Source organism: Tursiops truncatus, chromosome 12, assembly GCF_011762595.2.
Source record: "Tursiops truncatus isolate mTurTru1 chromosome 12, mTurTru1.mat.Y, whole genome shotgun sequence".
NCBI lineage: Eukaryota > Metazoa > Chordata > Mammalia > Artiodactyla > Delphinidae > Tursiops > Tursiops truncatus.
Genome location: NC_047045.1, coordinates 7,526,840 through 7,548,019, shown reverse-complemented (window position 1 = coordinate 7,548,019; position 21,180 = coordinate 7,526,840). Strand labels below are relative to the sequence as shown.

Sequence of the window (21,180 nt, the reverse complement as noted above, 5' to 3'; positions counted from 1 at the left end):
TAAGGCACAGAAGTCATATTTTCTTGGATTCATGTCGAAACACCCTGCCCTCAATCATGAGAATTTTTACTGGGTGAATGAATGAAGAGAGAACCCCCAGGCCATGTTCCCGCAGAGTAGTTCCAACCCACTTGCCTCTGTCTGTGGATTTAACGTGCATTTTTTCCCCCTTTTTTAAATTGAAGTATAGTTGATTTACAACGTTGTGTTAGTTTCAGGTGTACAGCAAAGTGATTCCATTTTACATACATATATATCTATTTTTTCTGATTCTTTTCCCTTATAGGTTATTACAAAACATTGAGTATCGTTCCTGCATTTTGTTTTTCTTGACAATGGCATGTTCCCACTGAATCCAAGGTCATCCCAACTGCAGGATCGAACAGGAGTGAAACATCTTTTTGACCAGGCAAGGGCATCTGTCATCTTCACAGCTAATATAATTAAACCCGTGAATGATGATGAGAAGGCAGTGCGAATTCGTCAGTATTTTAACTGTAAAGCTATTTTGAAATAATTATTTGGTTAAACCGAGACTGTACATGATAAAACCCCACCCCAAAATGCTCCCATGATAGTTTATGTTTGGACGCTTAAGAAAACACAAAAATAGCGAGCCTCGGGCATCGTGTCAAAGGGCCTTTCAGATGGTTTTTGCCGTCTACATGGATCCATGAAACATCTAATTAAAAACCGAAACCTGTGTCCTAATTTCATTTACCTGTGACAGCTATTTCCCCTCGATGTGGATGTGTTCCCTTCCTGTAGTCACCTACTCAGGGCCTTCTCTTGGAGGCCAGGGAGGCTCGTGCCCACTGCAGGCTGACTTGGAGCCCGCGGGGCAGCGGGACTGCCCTGATGTGTGAATGGGTGTGAGTTGGTGTAAGATGTTTTTACTCAAATTTACTTCACAAATTTGATTACCTTCTCTCCTTTTGGGCCACCAGCTCCATGCTCACCAAGGTTTCCCTAGGTAAACATAAAACAGATAAAAAGACAAAAATCCATTTATTTTTAATACATTCAGTCCCTAATTAAGCATAGAAATAGTGAGATAACAGCACAGTAACAGCTTTTTATAGATATCATTTTAATCCCGTTTGCCTCTCTCACGTTCTGTCAAATATTCCTGAAAAGCTCTAATTATTGAGACCCTAGCTATCCTTGCTGTGACATCCCCCCAGGAGGTGACGCTGGAGAAATACACGTCTCCAGGGGTGAATTAGCAATACTTCAAATTAACGCCCGGCAGCCTCACTCGGTGTCCATCCACTCCACGGATAGGACTGTCTAAGGCTAGCAGTGATATCCTTGCTGCTCAGTGTAATGGACATTCCTTTCACTGCCCTCTTGGCTGCACTTGGCACGTCGTGACTTGCATCCCACACATTCTCCTGTTTCTCTGACCTCTCCTCCCACACCATCTCCTAACTGCTCAAGGTTGGACCTCCTCAGGACTGGGTCCAGCTCTCTTGTTGTGACTCGACATTTGGTCCCAGATACTCTTATCTACCCCGCAGCTTAGGCATCACCTACACCAAGAAAGACAAATTTGTAAACCCAGCACATGTCTCCCTTCTGGGTTTTGACACCTACATCTAATTTTCTACTTGACCTATCACTCGTAAATTCTAGAAGAGATTTATATTTGACAAGTTCAAAACTGAATTAAAAAATACAACAAATACAGGCGATATAAGTGAGAAAGATGAGAATATCACATTGTTAACATTTGTTAGTCCAGAAGGGGGAGAATGATAATTAACTTCTTCCTAATATATCTCTGTGGTTTGACTTGTTAAAATGAGTGGTAATTTCATTGTATAATTGAAAAAAATCAAGGAAAGAAAGTCTGAATTCATCCTCTCCCATCTGTAGAGCTCTTTCTTCTTCCATCTGGGTGTCGTCATTAACTCTGCCCTCCTCTGTTCCTTGAGGACAATGTCATCCGGTCTGGTTGCCTCTGTCCCCAAATCTCTTCTCTCCATTCTACTTGCCTTCACTGGGAAGGCCACCATCACATCTCGCCAGGATCATTGCAATGGCTCCCTCATTGGCCCTATAATCCACTCTTCCCCCCTCCCCACCATACATTCTCTATAGAAGGTCAGAGAGTGATCTTCAAACGACATTCTGACCTCCTTCCTTCAAAACCTTAGCAGAGTTGTATTAAGGTCTTCTCTCAGCTCTTCAAATGGACCGAGATCCTTCCTGTCCCTCCCTGTAGTTCCCCACCCTGTCCTCACTTCTTTGTCTGGTTAGCAACCTCTCAACCCTCAGGGCTCAACTATTGAGATAAAATGCTTCCTGTGGGTCTCCAGACACGTTCCCCTCATAGGTTCCCATTGGACATGGTGTTTCTCCTTCATAATGCTAACATTGAAAATGTTGTGTTTGTTTAAAAATATTTGCACCTCTTGCATTGGCATGTAAGGTCCACGATGGCCTGGAACTGAATGGCCGCCCCACGCCTAGTGCCCTACCTAACGTATAGGACGCACTCAACAAGTATTTGTTGAATAAATATGCCAATGATTCTGACTTACATGATTTTTTTCCCATTAATGTTTTTTTTAATTAAAAATACATATGTTGGTAGAGAAAATTCAAAGTACAGAAATGCTTAAACAACAAAAATACGCAGAGGCACTGGTTCAGATCACTGTTGCTACAGTTTAACATTTTAAATGTGCCTCCGTGTTACTCATTCTACTCCAATTAAAAATAGTTTATAACTGCTGTTATTACTGGTCTTGTGATATTCTCTCATTTTTCCTACTTAACTTTGATCCGAGATGTCTAAATTGAAAATAAAAATTGTCGTCTCAAAATCCCGAGCTATAAATTATTACAGGGACATATCTGAAAATGAGGTATAACACTCCAAGGCTGCTCATTGCAAGAATGAGCAGTTAGAAAATGGTAGGTTGTTTGAATGCAATCTGCACAGAAACACAGAAACTCTAGGAATTTCCTGAAAATACTACCACCTGGGCCTGGAGCCAATGACTATGCACAGCCCATCAGAGTCTCTGCCTAGCTCTGCTTATGCCGTGACGTGTGGGGAAGGCGGAACATGCTTTGGTCTAAGACACAAGTTGTCCAGAGGTGGTCTTTGGATTGGGAGGCCCCATGCTCTTGGCTTGCAGAGCAGAAGAGCACCCAAAGTACATTTGCTGAGAGCATCTCACAGTGTAGCACCTTGGTTTAGATTCCCCTCCTCCTCTGAACCCCGGCAACGTAAAGGGCATCAGAGATGCTTCAGGGATGAAGAAATGCCTCTGAAGCACCAAGTCATATTATTCTATCCATAGGCTGTATTGTTCTAAAATCTTGATTTTTCTGGAGGCTTTCCTATCCAGAGAAACAACATGGTATTTACTGCCTAGCAGAGTGCCATGTGTTTGCTTCACTCCATAGCTAGGTCAGGAGACTCATCTAATCAAGGACCCACAGTGGCCTCTGTAGGTGTTCTCCACTCTTGGGCTAACAGTACTCAAGGCAGAGGCAAACTGGAACTTCAGCTGCATTTATTTGTTGGCATGTGAGATTCTCCTCTCCGCTTTCTCCAAGTTAATTGTACCGGATAATTACTTGGCTCTACAGAAATAATGAGACATCGTCCTTGTGTTTCTGGAGCCCACGGTTCTGCCTCAGATGTTATTCTAATTTTACGAGGTCATTTTGTGCCTTGCTGCCATGTTATCTGAATGGTTCTCATAAACCTTTTGAGTAGCTATAATAGCTGTACCCTCTTGAGTGTGTTTGTTGAAGAGTTTCTATGGTGCAGCGGAGAAGGTTGTTGTGTGTGCTACTCAGCCTGCACGTTTCAGGAATTCTGGGGAGACCAAGGTGGCAGAGTAGGAGGAGGCTGAGCTCACCTCCCCCCACAAACACACTGGTAACACACCCACATGTGGAGCAACTCTCACTGAAAACAAACTGGAGACTGACACAGAGACTCTTATACAATCAAGACTGTAAGAAGGATCCACACAAAATCTGGTAGGAAGGGAAGAGAAGCGATCAGGTTGGGACTTGCACCCATAGCGGGGGACACAGAAGAGAAGGGGGATTACATGGCCTCAGAGATCCTCCCTGGGAAGCAAGTGGTTTGAACCACATTTTGGGTGCTCCAGCCCTGGGGTCTGACGTCAGGAGGATGAGTCCCCTTAGCTGGTTTGCAGACCAGTGGCCCTGACAGCGGGGCTGTAAGAAACCTCGAGTCTGCTTGTGAAGCGTGTGCGCACACTCGCTTACTCCCAAAACAAGGCGGAGGGAGCAGATGAAAACTACCCAGGACCCTGGCTGGTTACCTGTGGCCATGCCTGCAGGTTCCCCAGCCCAAGTTGAGCACCTGGACCGGCCCGCTGGCTCTGTGGTGCAGCTCCACACTACAGCAAGGACTGCCATGGCCAAGGGGGGTGCGCAGTTGTGAGGCGATGGAGCTGCCATAGACCTGGCACAGCATCTGAGTGGGGGGACAGTGGCCATTGCTGTCACCCCTGGAGGCAGCAGAGTGGGGGCCTCCCAGAACTCTAACGGTGCCAGGAACACCACAGCCTGCACCTTGACCCACACTGAGCAACCACTCCAGGCCCTCTTGCTCCAACACTGCTCCCCTCTGGGGCAAGGGTGGTGGTGGTTGGAGAGGGGAAAGCACACTCTTGGAGGGAACAGAGCCATCTCAGACCTGACGCTCGCGGCTTCTGCTCCAGCAACCAGGAAACTGCCCCCACTCCCCAGTGGGGTGGTGATGGTCACTAAGCAGAGGAGAAGCCCTGAATCACACCTGGCTCCAGCTCTAGCACCTCCATCTCCAGCCCCACTTCCTACCAAGGTAAGAGCGGCCAGCACACCCTGGAGGAAGACGTGCCTCAGGCTCAGGTCGGATCCAGCTCTCCCTGCAAAGCCACTGGGCACATGCAGACTGTAGAGGGAAGCTCCCACAAAAGGACACCCCTTCAAGACCATATAGGTAACTGGTTCACCTAACAGAGAAAGTTAGCAAAATGAGAAGACAGAGGAATTTGGTTCAAATGAGACAAAAGAAAACCCCTGAAAAGATAAGTAATTAAATAGAAATAAGTAATTTATCAGATAAAGAGTTCAAAGCATTAGTAATAAGAATAATAACTGAATTAGAGAAAACAATAGATGAACACAGTGAGAATTTTAACAAGGAACTAGAAAATATAAAAAAGAATGAGTCAGAACTGAAGAATACAATAAATGAGTAATGAAGACACACACTAGAAAGAATGAACAGCAGACTAGGTGATACAGAAGGACATATAAGTAATCTGGAAGATAGACTATGAAAATCATCCAATCAGAGCAGCAAAAAGAAAAATAAATTCTAAAAAGTGAGAACAGTTTAAGGGACCTCTGAGACAACGTTAAGCATACCAACATTCATATTATAGAGCACACAGAAGGAGAAGAGAGAGAGAAAGTAGTAAAAAAATGTATTTGATGAAATTATGGCTGAAAAATTCCCAAACCTGAAGAAGGAAAAAATATCCAGATACAGGAAGCATAGAGGGTCCCAAACAGGATGAACTCAAATAGACACACACCAAGACATATCATAATTAAAGTGGCAAAAGTTAAAGAGAGAATTCTAAAGGTAGCAAGAGAAAAACAAAGAATCATATACAAGGCAACCCCCATAAGGCTATCAACTGATTTTACTGCAGAAACTTTGCAGGCCAAAAGGGAAAGTGCTGAAAGTGAAAAACCTATAATCTAGAATAATCTACCCAGCAAGGTTATCATTTAGAACTGAAGGAGAGATAAAGAAATTCTCGGACAAGAAAAAACTAAAAAACTTCATCAATACTAAACTTACCCTAAAAGAAATGTTAAAGGGTCATCTCTAGGTGGAAAAAAAAAAGGCTACAGTAAGAAGGAAGAATCTACAGGAAAGGAAAAATCCCACCATTAAAGGTAAATATATAGTAATGGCTGTGAATCAACAACTTAAATAAGCTAGTACAAAGATTAAAAGAAAAGAATTGTAAAATCAACTACAATAAACAGTGAAGGGATCAACATGAAGATGGAAAATATGACCTTAAAAACACAAAATGTGGGGGGAGAATAAAAAATGTAGATATTTTAGAATGTGATTGAACTTAAACGACTATCAGTTTAAAACAAGTAGAAATAGTTATAGATCATTACATATATGTAACAACAAATCAAAAACCTAAAATAGATACACAAAAAACTAGAGAGAAAGGAACACAAGCATACCACTAAAGAAAATCATCAAACCACAAGGGAAGAAACTACAGTAACAAAAGAACAGAAAAGAATTACAAAAACAACCAGAAAACAAGTAACAAAACAGCAGTAAGTACATACCTGTTAGTTCACTTTAAATGTCAATGGACTAAATGTTCCAGTAAGAAGAAATAGGGTGGCTGATTGGATAAACAAAACAAGACCCATCTATATGATGCTTACAAGAGACTCACTTCAAACTGAAAGTGAGGGGATGGAAAAAGATATTTCATGCAAATAGAAGTGACAAGAAAGTGGGGGTAGCAGTACTCATACTAGACAAAATAGACTTTAAAACAAAGACAAAAGAAGGGCATTATATAATGATGAATGGATCAATGCAAGAAGAGGATACTATACTCGTTAACATATATGCACCCAATACAGAAGCACCTAAATATATAAAGCAAATATTAACAGATAGGAAGGGAGAAATTGACAGTACAGTAAGTCCCGTACATATGAACGAGTTCTGTTCCAAGAGCATATTGGTAAATCCAGTTTGTTCGTAAGTCCAACAAAGTTAGCTTAGGTACCCAACTAGCACAATCGGCTATATACTGCTGCTTTTACACTTGCTTCCAGACATGCTGGGCTTGAAATAAAGATACTGTACTATTGTACCCTATGCAATACTGAACAGTGAAGTACACAAAAGCTCAACCACTCGTAGAGGATGCATGCACATGACAACATATGCCAGACAAGTGAACTAACTTACCTGATCAGACATGCGAAGGCACGTTTGCATCTTTGAAAGTGCACAACTTGAAGGTTCGTATATAGGGGACTTGCTGTACAATAATAGCAGGGGACTTTAACACCCCACTTACTTCAATGGACAGATCATCCAGAAAGGAAATCAATAAGAAAACAGTAGTCTTAAATGACACACTAGACTAGTTGGACTTAATAGATATCTATAAGACATTCCATCCAAAAAGAGCAAAAGAAACATTCTTTTCAAGTGCACATGGAATGTTCTTTGGGATAGATCACATGCTAGGCTACAAAACAAGTCTGAATAAATTTAACAGGTTAGAAAATATATCAAGCATTTATTCCAACCACAATGGTATGAGACCATTACAATCAATCAATTACAGGAAGAAAAATGGGAAAAACACACACACGTGGAGACTAAACAACATGCTACTAAAAAATCAATGGATCAATGCTGAAATCACAGAGGAAATCAGAAAATTCCTTGAGACAAAAAAATAAATAAAATAAAAACACAACCTTCCAAAATCTATAGGATGTAGTAAAAGCAGTCCTAAGAGGGAAGTTCATAGTGATACAGGCCTACCTCAAGAAACAAACAAACAAACAACTTTCAAATAAAAAACCTAACTTCTCATCTAAAGGAATAATAAAAAGAAAAACAGCAGAAGGGAGGAAATAATAAATATCATAGAGGAAATAAATAAAATAGAGACAAAAAGAAAAGATCAATGAAACCAAGAGCTGGTTGTTTTAAAAGATAAACAAAGTTGATAAGCCTTTAGTGAGGCTCATCAAGAAAAAAAGACAGAGGACCCAGATAAAATAAGAAATGAAAGAGGAGAAACAAAAACTGATACCACAGAGATTCAAAACATTTTAAGATAATACTACAGTTATAGGCCAACAAATTGGACAGCCTAGAAGAGACGGACAAATTTCTAGTAAAATACAATCTTCCAAGGCTGAATAAGGAAGAAATAGACTAGCTGAACAGATCAATCACTAGTAGCAAAATTGAATTTGTAATTTTAAAAAAAAGCTCCAAGCAAACAAAAGTCCAGGACCAGACAGATTCACAGAGGAATTCTACCAAACATATTAAGAAGAGCTAATACCTATCTTTCTCAAACTATTCCAAAAATTTGAAGAGGAGGGGATGCTCCCAAATTCATTCTACAAGGCCACCATTACTCTGATGCCAAAACCAGATGAAGAAACTACAAAAAAAGAAAATATCTCTGATGGACATAGATGCAAAAATCCTCAACAAAATATTAGTAAACTGAATTCAATAATATATAAAAGGGATCACACACTATGATCAAGTGGGATTTATTCCAGGGATGTAAGGATGGTTCAATACCCATAAATCAACCAATGTGATACACCACATTAACAAAGGGAAGGATAAAAATCACAGGGTAATCTGAACAGACACAGAAAAAGCATTTGTCAAAATTCAACATCCATTCATGATAAAAATTCTCATCAAAGTTGGTGTAGAGGAAACCTATCTTGACATAATAAATGACATTTATGACAAACCTATAGCTAACATCTTATTCAGCAGTGAAAACCTGAAAGCCTTTCCTCTAAAATCAGGAAGAAAACGTGTTTGCCCGTTTTTGCACTTCTATTTAATATAGTATTGGAAGTCCTAGCCACAGTAATCAGACATGAAAAAAGAAATAAGAGGCACCCAAATGGGAAGGAAAGAAGTAAAACTGTCACTTTTGGCAGATGACTTGATACTATATATAGAAAACCTCAAAGTCTCCATCAAAAAACTATTAGAACCAATAAACAAATTCAGTAAAGTTGCAGGATGTGAGATAAGCATACAAAAATCTGTTGCTTTTCTATACACTAATAATGAACTATCTGAAAGAGAAAGCAAGAAAACAATCCCATTTAAAATCAAATCAAAAAGAATAAAATACCTAGGTATAAACTTAACTGAGAAGGTGAAGTATCCATGCTCTGAAAACTCTAAAACAATATTCAGGAAATGAAGATGATACAAAGAAATGGAAAGATATCCCATCTTCATGGACTGGAAGAATTAATATTGTTAAAATGGCCATGCGACCCAAAGCAATCTACAGAGTTAATGCAACCTCTATCAAAATATCGATTACAGTTTTTCACAGAACTAGAACAGATAATCCTAAAATTTATATGGAACCATAAAAGACTCTGAATAGCCAAAGTCATTTTGAGAAAGAAGAACAAAGCTGGAGGTACTACAAGCCAAGGAGCCACCAGGAGCCGGGAGTGAGGCCTGAACACACCGTTCCCGGAAGCTCCAGAGACAGCGTGGCCCTGTCAACACCTCCGGAGCTGTGAGATCACACATTTCTGGGGGTTAAGCCAGTCACTTTGCTTCATTACAGTAGCCCTAGTAAGTTAAATAGAACATGTGGCCTAAGAGGGCTGTGCTCACTTGGAAATAAGGCCCAAGGCTGGCACCAAGTCCAGCTTCTCAAGTGCTCGCGGGAACACATTTCACCAGCTCCGAGTGTGGTGGGCCACAGAGGGGAGGGGCCGGGCCCAGGTGAGTTTCAGATTTCTCTGTAATACTGCTAAAATCCAAAAATCCGTATGTCTGTGCCTAAATCCATGATGTTTTCCAAAGCTAGTGGATCCTGGGGCACTGGGAGGGGAAGACAGGAAGTTAGGACTTAAATTTTATTTCTAAATCTTCCAGGCCCACAAGGCTTGCCTCCAGTGTTTCCAAGGAGGCCTTCACTTTCTGTGCTATCTTTGGGTTTAACTTACCGCTTGGAAAGACCTTGAGTGTTTGATTCTGGAGAAATGTTTTCTGTCCTTTCTAGTCTGTGCATATGAAAATGAAGTTGTGGTTTGATACTTGAAAGGAAAAACAGATTATTTTGCTAGCAAATTGGTTTTCTTGGATCAACAATTTGGAGAAGTGAACACTGGAACTGGTTGCAGGGAGACACAGCCTCAATCTCCAACAGATGAGACTGATTCTCAGCAAATTGCACCGAGGGTGGTGATGTTAAGATAACCAACTACACGTTTTCCACATGCATCTTTAAAAACCAATATGGAATGTAAAACCTGCAAGTACCTGGCCTCCACAGAGAATGCTTTTTTTTTTTTCCTTTCCCATCTAGATTGGTGTAAGGAGCTCTGGATCTGACGGCTTTAGCAGTTGACAGAACCTATCAAATTTTTCTTAAAATCCCCAGAGCTGGAGACAATGCAGAGCAGTTTGCTGGATGGTGAGAAGATTTTCCTTGAGGGGAAGAATATGCTCGGCATTGTTGCTCCTTTGCAACCAGTCTTGCAGAATAGGAGCAGCTGTTCTGCAAATTATTTTTGTGATGGAGAGGGGAATCTACCTTTCATTCTTTGCATCCTCAAGTGGGCATGCAAAATACACAGAAACATACTTAGATAACTGTCTTGACCTCCCTCCTTAGTCTCTCTTTTCCTCACTTCTTTTTTTTTCTTCCCCAATTCTCTTTTTGATTTGTGCTGTGAGAGGAGAGGGCTTCTTATGCCTGAGCTTCTTCCTCTGATGACAAGGAAAAGTGTAGGGGAAAACGATCAACTCTTGTACAGGGGCCAAAGGCAATTACTTTGCTTTGAGGATTCCTGGGATGAGGGAATGAGTCAGGAGCTCTTTCAGGAGAGGAAGGGGAGGGGAGGTGTATGAGTGGTCTGCCACTCGTTCTCCCAGGGGCAGCTGCTTCCGCAGAATCCAGGCTGCAGGACGGCTGAGCTGCTGCGAGCTGAGGTGCCGAGGCCCAGGACTCAAGTGCAGACATTACATAAATCAACGACAATTTAAACGGGAAGATTATTTTAACCTTGGAATGTCACTTTATATGTTTCAATACATGGTCCATTATTTACTCTCCAGGAAAGTTTCACTCAGGGGCCCCCTTCTCTCTGTGCTTATTTGCGACGGCCAGACCATCAGGCATGCGATGAACTGCAAATCGAAACAAGCTCAGCCTCCCAAACGGGTGGGGGTCGTGACCTGCTGGGGACACGGCCAAGTGAAGACAGGCATCTCATTCACCATGGCACACTTGGCCCTTTCTTTTGTGAAGCCGAGGGTGAAGAGGTGGCGGTTACAACCCAGAAAGGTGCTCAGTGTAGGTGCTGAGAAGGTGGGCCCTACCCCTCCATCCATCCTGGTGGGACCTCCATGGAACAGCCCTAACTATTCTCAGAAGGAAACAGAGTCAAGTATTTGGAAAGTTACCTTCCATTAATTCCCAGGCGGGTCTAAAGCCTTCTGATGTTAACTGGCAACGGTGTTTCATTTGGGGAAGAGAAGCTATGGTCTCCCCTCTTTACCCAGCGGTGCTCCAATTCTGAAGTCACCTTCTGAGCACAGGTGGACTAAACGCCTGTGAGCCTCAATCCCGTGGTAACAACGGTAGTAACAATAGCTGGAGTTCTTTTAGGTGAGTCAACAGCTAAATTCAGAGAACTGGTTTGCTGTTAGCAAGACTCCACCCACCTTCTCCGGTCAGCCTCGTTTTGGGGAAATATAACCTTAAAGTAAAAAATTTATGTTCTCAACTTCAGATTCTAAAATATAAATGCACTATATATCTTCATTTAAGGGAAAACTGACTCGCTGGCAAGATAAACTATACACAGAAGTAATGCTGAGAGACTTGCAAAGAGATGAGCATTAAAAGTTTTGCAAAGGATGGCAAATATCTAAGTAGCTGAGTAGCAACTTGGTAAATTTTATACCGAGGGTGGTAGTAACACACAATATTCTTTAAGTTTTTTTTAGCTGACACTGTTAGATCAGAGCCCACTCATTCTCATTATTTTGAAGCATTTATAGTAAATCCTATTTTGTACCAGTAGATGTCATTACAGAAATGCAGTGTATTTTAACTGAGTAATTTTAGATATGCTTCTCTTACGTTTTTTCATGTGGGCCAAGCCTTATGGTTGTGAAAAAGTTGGTACAGAGAGATCTCTACAGAAAATGTTTACTAAAGGATCATACAATATACCTCATACGTTCCTCCTAATACAATATTCCCTGGAAGATCTAAGGAAATGAGAAAAGTTAAGATAGGATCATGCAGGAAGTGGAAGAGACTTTCCACACTTCTGATTTTAAATTTATCAGCCACGAACGATCCATGTCTTCATGTTGAACTTAATCTGATGGAAGAACTGGGGTTTTGAATTAATTAGCTTGTCATTTTCTGTGCACCCGCTGCCTTCAAGGCCTCTGCTGGCACAGAGTGTTTCTTTGGGTTTTTAAACAGAGGAACAAAAGTAGCCAGAGGAATCTAAGAAAGGGAGATCAAGAACACAGGACAGACATAAAGGGGAGTTTCTCCAAATTTGCAGCTTATCAGTGATAAACCATGATGTAATAAGGGATCCGAGTCAGTGGCCAGAATGCCCCTCACAAAGCGATCAGACCCCAAACATGTGCTGAATGGTGAGCCAACCAATGGTCTCACTTAGGTCTCTGAGTCACACTCGGTTGCCCACACCCATTCTTCTCTGTCTGCTGTGCTTCCTTGTAGAATTGGGGGCAAAACTGTCTTGCCTTTTGGCTGTCAGATCCTTCCATGTCATACTCCATCCAAACCAATGGGTAATTAAAAATCTTGGTGAAGTTAAAGTGGCTCCTTCCTGAGAGGTGGGAGACTTCAGTCTTGACCCATAGTATGTAAACGTTTGCTTGAGATTTTAGTGTAGCACCTGTTAGTTTGGTAAGAAATCTATCACCCGTTGCAGTACCCAGAGCTCTAAGGTAGCAAATCATCTCTTTCTGCCTTCAGGGAAACCACATATATGATGCTATCAATGGTGAAACCTGTTTTTTATGTTAATTTTTTGTATGAATTTTTGCAAACTTTGAAATAAACTTTTAAAAAGTAAAGATAGGGACTTCCCTGGTGGCACAGTGCTTAAGCATCCACCTGCCAATGCAGGGGACACGGGTTCGAGCCCTGGTCCGGGAGGATCCCACATGCCACGGGGCACCTAAGCCCGTGCGCCACAACTACTGAAGCTGGCATGCCTGGAGCCCGCGAGCCACAACTACTGAAGCCTGCACGGGCCTAGAGCCTGTGCTCCGCCACAAGAGAAGCCACCACAATGAGAAGCCTGCGCACCACAACGAAGAGAAGCCCCCGCTTGCCGCAACTAGAGAAAGCCCGTGCGCAGCAACGAAGACCCAACCCAGCCAAAAATAAATTAATTAATTAAAAAATAAATAACTAAATAAAGATAAAATCCTGGTTTTGTAAAAAGATGCTGATCAAAATACTTTTTTGGAAACATTTTCATTATGGAAAGATGTTAAGTATATGTGATTATGTTTCAAAGTCTGAGCAGTTAGCAATTAAGTTCATTTTATTTTTCAAAAATACCATCACATAAAATCTCTGTATACATGATGTGAGTGAAAGAAGCCATACCTTGTGATAATATCCATCAAGAGGCTGTTGCATTCCTTGTATTCCAGGAGGTCCCTGTATTAGAAACAAAGCAAAGACATACGTAAACATTTACCAAAACAATGTGTATTTAAATAATGTATCTAAGAGCTCTTAAAATCTCACAGGTAAGAAGAAGGAAGTGTCTGTTCAGTCAAGTATTCTAATTAATAGAGAATCACATGGACATTAGCTTATCTGGTTCTTAAACGTATTTCTAGGTTAAAGCCTGCATGAATCCAAAGAAAGGTCCTAACCGGGAACACGTAACATTTTACTAAAAGGTCAGCCATCAGCATATTCCTTATTAAAAGGAATCTTACCCATAAAACTCCTCAAGGCAAGAGGCTGAAGAGCTTCAGTTTATGTTTGACACTTCTTAGAGGGCTTTTATCAGTGAATTACGGAAGTGTATGCCCACGTGTTATTACCTTAAAAAATAAGGGAAACATATTGTTTTGTTATTGCTTTACTTATTTGAATTAGTTGGGTGAACATGGGCTTCCCACGGACTTTCAGGCCAGAAAAAGATATCTGCGGTATAACCTTGGGCTTAAGACCTTTAAATACATGTAGTTTTCAGATGATGTGGAAATATTCACGAAGCCCTCTGCTGAGCTTTGGGTGGGTAGGAAGGAAGTAAAGACATTTGTCTGTCCCTAAAACTTCCAGGAAGAGAGGAAGAGAAGCGTTCTCTGAGTTTTTCAGGGATTAAATTTTGGGGAAAGGGGTGTAAGAAAACGCAAAGATTAACGTGATTTTAATTTAGGTAGTTCAGCCAAAATAGATTCAGCTGTCTCAGAAAAGAGACTGCATATTTCATCCGCACCTCGAGAGCTCCTAGGAAGAGAGAAAATGTTACAGAAGCGAAGTTCTCAGAAGACAAGACACCGAAAGATCATGATTCAGCCAACCAAAGTCACTATTATACAAAGATGATTATTTTAAAAAGCAAACGAAAGCTTTGGAAAGTGAAGAAACATTTTAAGGAACATCTGCTAGCTGCGCTCACTGATATAGGTAACGCCTTAGGTTATCTTGGAAAGATTAATGTTGGTCAACAGTTATGATGGGTGTTTCTTAGGAACGGCCTGTGAGAGAAGATCTAACATGAAGGCTTTACTTTGTGCCGTTAAATGTTGAGGACAGCAAGATGTAGTGATGGATGATAGAAGGAGCCAGATATAACTCGTGAGAAAATAATAGGCCTTATGCGGAACGGAGCTGACGGTGGTTGGAAAGACAAACGACGCTGTTACCTTGCTGGAATCAAAACAGAGCTAATGTCAGAAAATAATTCTCAAGGCGCTATTATTTTTCAGGTTCTTTTTCCATCAGCCAGCTTTGTGTGACGTATTCCAGGTCAGGTAGTTGAAGCGAAGAGGAAAGCAATTACTGAGTTGGGAGTTGTTTCACAAAGTTTCCGGCCAAGAAGGTACGAGCTAGGAACTCATTCCTGAAATTCAGGAGACATGAGACTCCATACACATTGATCCTTCTGCAACTATTTTTAACAAGGCAAGGAGAAATCTTAGATGCCGTATGTAGTAGCATCAAAGGTAACTTAGGGGTATCTGCATAGCAGGCATTGGGTGACTGGTGAATGTGTATTGATCATAAGGTCAATTAGATCAAAGACTAGTGATGTGGTAGGTACACTTAGCTTCAGACACATTCGTCTTAGCTAAAAGGGAAAGGCTTAACAAGTGGGGCTCCTGAATACAGCGGATCAATTAATAACGTCTGTCAACTAGAGCAGAAGAACCCACCAGATAATAACGGCACACATTTAGGTGGTGTGTATCGTGCGCCAGGCATTACACCGAGGGTTTCAAATAGACTAGCTCATTTCATCTCTACAATGACGCCATGACGTTATGTACCATCATTATTTCCAATTCAAAGATACAGAAAAATGAGCGTTTGAAATAGTTAACTGGCCCAAGGTCACACCCCTGGTACGTGGCAGGGCTAATATTTAATGGAGGCAGCCTGGCCCCAAACTCACTTCTTAGTTGCTCAACTCTTGTAACTTAAAAGCAGATTCTCAGCCTAAAATAATTTTTGCAGGAAATTTTAAATTATGGTTATGGAAAGGAAAACTGTCCCAGTATCCTGCTCCTGCAGCAGCCATACAGATACCACGGCTTTGCTCTATTTATGTTGGGCTGGGAGACACAGGACGCCCGAGTTAATGGGATAAGTAGACAATTACACAACAGCTGTAAAATGCTCATGAGCTCCGGGGAGACACACCTGTTCATAACCCAACTGTGCTCGCGTGTAATTACCGGAGCAGTCCATCAGCCTGGTGTGGGGAGAGACCCTGATGTTGTCTCCTACTGCAAAGAACCATGCCTGGTGTGATGAAGGGAATTAAAGATACATTCATCTTGGGAACATATATGCTCGGTAATAGTTTAAAGCATTTAAAAAGGGGTTTTTTTTTTTTTGGCTAAAATCTTGCTAGAGGTGTAAGACAGAGAAATACCCTGTCTGCCACCAGCGTCATCAGATGCTAGTGTGAAAATGATCAACTGTTTGCATTATCAGCTCCTTAGATTTCAGTTTGGGCCACAGATTCCCAACGTCTAAAGGATGGGAAGAGCTCTGTGTTAAAGCTTCTTCGGTCCTGGTCTTGGCCGCACTTTCATTTTCCAGCCAGTTCACGCAGTATGCGGAGCTCGAAGAACCCACTTTTGCCTTTTTCCCTTCCCTGGTCTTTGCTGCGAGCTCCCTGTCACCGTCAGGGCTGGGCCTTTGGGTCAGCTTTAGCGCACCCTTGATGTTCTGAATCAAGGTCTCCGTGGCCCCTCAGCCACTCTGCTCCCTCTCTGGCCCTCCTTCCTGAACTGTCTTCCTTCCTCCCTCTTCTCTGAAAGCATCCTTCAGCTCCCCGTAACTGCTGACTGAACGTCCGTGCGCCATCTGGGTACCACTCATCTCCACACACCAGCACTCTTCATTAGGAGCTCTCTCATTAGGGGCTCCTTTCAGGATTCACAAATACATATTTTCAGGTTGTACACAACTGCCTTCTGGCCCCGTGGGTTTCCAATTAACTTTGCTAACAACCTTTGAAATACCAAAAACCTCTATGAAGAAAGTTGCACTAATCAACTTTTTTCAGAGCATGCTAAAAAACAGCTTTGCTATAAGAAGAGATAGAAAGTTTGTTATTGAAAAGTCATTTGGGCTAATTTTCAAGAAATATTTCTAACTTTCTAATGGCTAGTAGAAAAGGCAAAGACCAGTAATTATTTTTCTTATATTAAAAAAATTATTAGGAAGCCTAACCTCATTCATAGAAATGGTAAGATGAGGCATGTTTCAATAATACAGTAATTGCTGGGAAGGTTAGTGTCAGAATGAGCTTTTCTCTTAGATATATATATTCCATCTATAACATTATATATAACTTAGTGAAGCACATTTATACTGATTTATGGTTTTTTTTTTTGTGTGTGTGTGTGTGGTACGCAGGCCTCTCACTGTTGTGGCCTCTCCCATTGCGGAGCACAGGCTCTGGACGCGCGGGCTCAGCGGCCATGGCTCACGGGCCCAGCCGCTCCGCGGCATGTGGGATCTTCCTGGACCAGGGCACGAACCCACGTCCCCTGCATCAGCAGGCAGACTCTCAACCACTGCGCCACCAGGGAAGCCCTGATTTATGGTGGTTTGAGTACATGTCTATCTTTCCAGTTGGAATGAAAACGCCTTGAAGATAGGAGTTTCAATCTTTTTTATCTTATCATAACATATAGTACCCTCATCCCAGTATTTGCTGAATTCAATAGAATCTTTTGCAAGAAAAATTTTGAGGGTATAGCCAATTTCTTGCTCGTTCGTTTTGATTTCAGTTAGGAATGGTAGCAAACCGAGCAGGGGTCTTGCTGCTTCCAAACTCACAGAAAACAGGGCCAACAGATGCAGATTAATCTAAGAATCTGGCTAAATAACTGAAAACAAAGCTGCAGTGAGCTCCAGTTAGTAGAAAAGAGCTTATGGATGGATTTTTGACCAGAATTACAACATGGAAAGTTGTCTCCAATTCTGAGAGAAAAATCAATAGTACTCTTTAGAAAATATTTGGGAAATCAATTTCTTTTTCTTTTAAACACAGATCCTTTTATTTATCTTAAACATTTGCTCTAAATGAGTTTTTTCATTGTCTCTTGGGATTTAATTAACTTAAACAGTTGTAATTTTAGAATAGATTGTTTTTCAGAGAACGTTTCTGCTACAAAGTTTTAGTGGCTAAGGAGATACCAGCACTCCAACCCCTCCCCCCCAAAATTGCTGAAAACTCTCAAATTGCAAAATACGATTTCTGAAGCAAGGAGGGGATTCATTAAGTGTTTATACTGTGGTTATATTTCAACACAGAGACCTCAAGTTCTCCTTTATGGGATTACAGTGGGGATGTGGGCCAGATAGCACGTATTAGGTGAAATTTAAGGTTCCTGGGAAGGGGCTCTTATTTCTGAAAATGTCTCACCCACCTTCTGGTTTATGCCTGCCTAAAACTTCATATAGAAAGACTGGTTTATTTGGTGTTGGGTTTTGGGAGATGTAATACTAATGTTTCATATTCATACAGCTCAGCATGATTCTAAATACGTTTTCACTTATATTTTCTTAGATGGCAGGGTAATGTGACTGCAAAACACATCATCTTATTTGATTCTCATAAAGACTATGTGAGATGGGTATGATTATGTTCTCCATCTGACAGGGAAAAACGGATAGATTTACCCCCAAATCACGCAATAAACAAATGGTAGAACCATGTATAAGAGTTGTTCCACTTGAATATATTCTTATGAATCATTCAGTAAGTATTTCCTGAGAGCAAGTTGGATGGGACAAAAAAGGGGAGGAGTAATGGGATGCTATGTGGCAGGTGGGACAGGAGAAGACAGCACCGAGGGAGGAGAGGGTACAGAAAACGGGGGAGTGCAGATCTTGAAGACTGTGGCTTCGCAGCCCCCCAGGCCTTTGGCACTCACTTTCTGGCATGAGGCTCTGAGAAATGTAGTTAAGTCTTAAGACGAACTTTGATTGTAAAAAGTGGGACTCAGAGGAGAAAGCTATAGGAGGATGATAATCAAAGAACTTGGAAAGGTATCAACACTTTTGCTTTAGAAATGGGAGGTCCTGGATTAAATCCGGGGAAAGAAAGTAAAACATAATGAGCGGATGGAAGAGAATGATAAAATGGGATAATGATAAGAATATTAATAAATGGCAATAGTAATCCTTGGAAAGTAATAACTGTGTGGCAGGTACATATGTTATTGCATTTTGCTTTTACAGCAGTCCAATGAGGTAGGCATTATCCTTATTTTACTTATAACAAAAAGTTTACTATCTTACCCAAGGTCATACAACTAGCAGACAACAGCTAGATTTCAACCCAAGTCGGCCTGACGCTGTATCTTTGATATTTTAACTCTTTCCTTTATCTGCCTCACAGTGAGAGGGATGACAGATAGAGAAAAAAAAAAACAAAATCAATCATCTTAAAGCTGGTTAAAAACATCACGTAGGGCACTCAAGGGTAAAAGACTGCAGATCTATTAATGAGGGACAGAATCTACGAGGGCCAAGCACAGGGAGCTCCGGGACGCAGCGTAGATGCACCTTTTCAAAGACTGGACAAGAAGAGATCAAGAGGAGAGCGACCAGAATGGGAGGAGGGTGAGGATAAGCGAGAGGAACCACAGGCAGATACAAGAAATGTTAAAATCAAGGCGGGCCTGGATTAGAGAGAGGTGAGAGGGAGACTTCTGAGAGGGAAAAGGAAAGAAGTTGGCAATCTTGATCGGCACCTTAAGTAACGTTTGAAGTTCAAATGATACCAAATGAGGGGTAGAGTCTTGGCATTTAGGAGATGGTAGAAGAAAAACAAACACACAAATGGTCAGAGTTGGTGGGAAAAAGACTAGAAACGAGAGTAAGATTGCTTAGGGATCATATTGATAGGCTGAAATTCCTACGAGCGTGAAATCTCAGTGGATGAACAGTCATGGGAAAGTAGTCACACTTAGTAAGAAGACGAGATACCCTTCAAACAAAACTACAATTGTGCCATTGTGTTCTCGTGGAAGAGAGATTTGTGTATTGCCATGTGGAATCTGAAGGATTTAAGTGATACAGCAATACACTGGTTCAAGCATTGGTCAAGGGCATCTTCTGGGGACTTCCCCTAAAAAAGGTAAGAGCAGTTTTTGTTAGAAGTCAGCAGCCAACGTTTATTCTTGGTGAAGCTCTGGAAATTCTGAGCAGCAGTGATCGTCTCTTGTCTCAGCCAGGTCCCCCTTGCCCCACCCCAGTGGCATACACGTGCACTCTACTTTGAAAGATCAGTAGCTCCTAAGTATCTCCGTATGAGATATTGCCAGCAGCCCTGGTTCAGAAGTTCAGAAGCAGCGTGATTAACAGGTGAAGGATTGCAGCGAAGCAGCGCTTCTGGGTCTTGAATGAGAAGTTTTCACATCTGCCACTTTGGACATTTTTCAAATGCATCCCTCTGTGTATTCCAGAAGTGCTCACTTGAGCTGGGCTTGTCTCTTCTGGCCTGCACACTGAGCTGTGTAATTGAGGGAACTCAAGCAGAGGCAGTTTATGGTTATATGAATAAGCAAAATACTCAATATGTGACCTGATTGTTTTCCAAAATTACACAGTCGCTGGTTTCACTTGTCATTTTGGAACAGGGGTGGGAGGATGAGGCTGTGACAGTGAATGCATTCAATGGGTGTAATTAATCCATTTCATAAAAGCAGATTTTCTACATTATGCTGTGAGGCTCAGAAGTTTTTAACACTTTACTTTCCAAGGGAGAAAAAAAAATCATTTTCTAAAGGAGCTTATTTTCCCTGATACCATGAAACAAATCCATCTAATTGGTTATAAAGCCCATTGCATTCTTGATAGAGTGCCTTGCTGGGACATTGATGACTGATTTCCATGGCATGACAGTCAGAAAAAAATGATTCCTCCGCTAACGCTGCGATTCTGCTTATCCATCCATAAAATGTTTCATACTCATTTCCCCTCAGTATGTCCTGCAAAAGCAAAAATGTTACGTGTCAGCTTCCTGTAATATAAGGGGCAGCAGCAGTCTCTAGAGGGGCCTTGCCTCCCCACCGAAGCCACATCACTGACCCTGCATGAGGTGATTAAAGCCAGCGGGGCATGAGAACTAGTAAGGATGGAGATTGCGAAACAAATGATCTGTATCCAGTGGCATCGCCCAAAGTTCACCATCAACAGAAACCATACCTGGGGAACAGCTGAGCTTGCACTCCCCTGTCTGACCTCAGGAATCTCTCAATACACCTCTCAAATCTGAAGGGAGGTTGGCTTACACAGCCTGCACCTATCAGTGCTTTGAGATTCCACTTATGTAACTGATAATATTCACTCTCTTTAAAAGTGTTGGTACATGTCAATCCCAAACTCCCTAACTATCCCTTCCCCTAACCATTTCCGCCGCCCACCCCTGTAACCATAAGTTCTTCTCTACGTCTGTGCTCAATAGTATGTAACAACCTAAATGGGAAAAGATTCTGAAAAAGAATAGATACATGTATAAGTGAATCACTTCGCTAACACAAAGCGTTAATCTAACACAACATTGTTAATCAACTATGCTCCAATATAAAATAAAAAAGTTTGGACAAACAAGTGTTGGTAGGAT

At 41.6% G+C, this 21,180-nt stretch overlaps 1 protein-coding gene across 1 annotated transcript in view; it reads right to left on the bottom strand.

Moving 5' to 3' along the window:
* The window catches only part of COL19A1 (collagen type XIX alpha 1 chain), a 327,107-nt gene that overhangs the window by 38,823 nt on the left and 267,104 nt on the right, over window positions 1-21,180 (bottom strand). The window contains exons 18-19 of the mRNA XM_073789871.1: window positions 13,458-13,511; window positions 925-969 (exon numbers count right to left, since the gene is read on the bottom strand). Coding sequence (XP_073645972.1) covers window positions 925-969; window positions 13,458-13,511 — 99 coding nt within the window. The remainder of the gene's footprint in view (window positions 1-924; window positions 970-13,457; window positions 13,512-21,180) is intronic.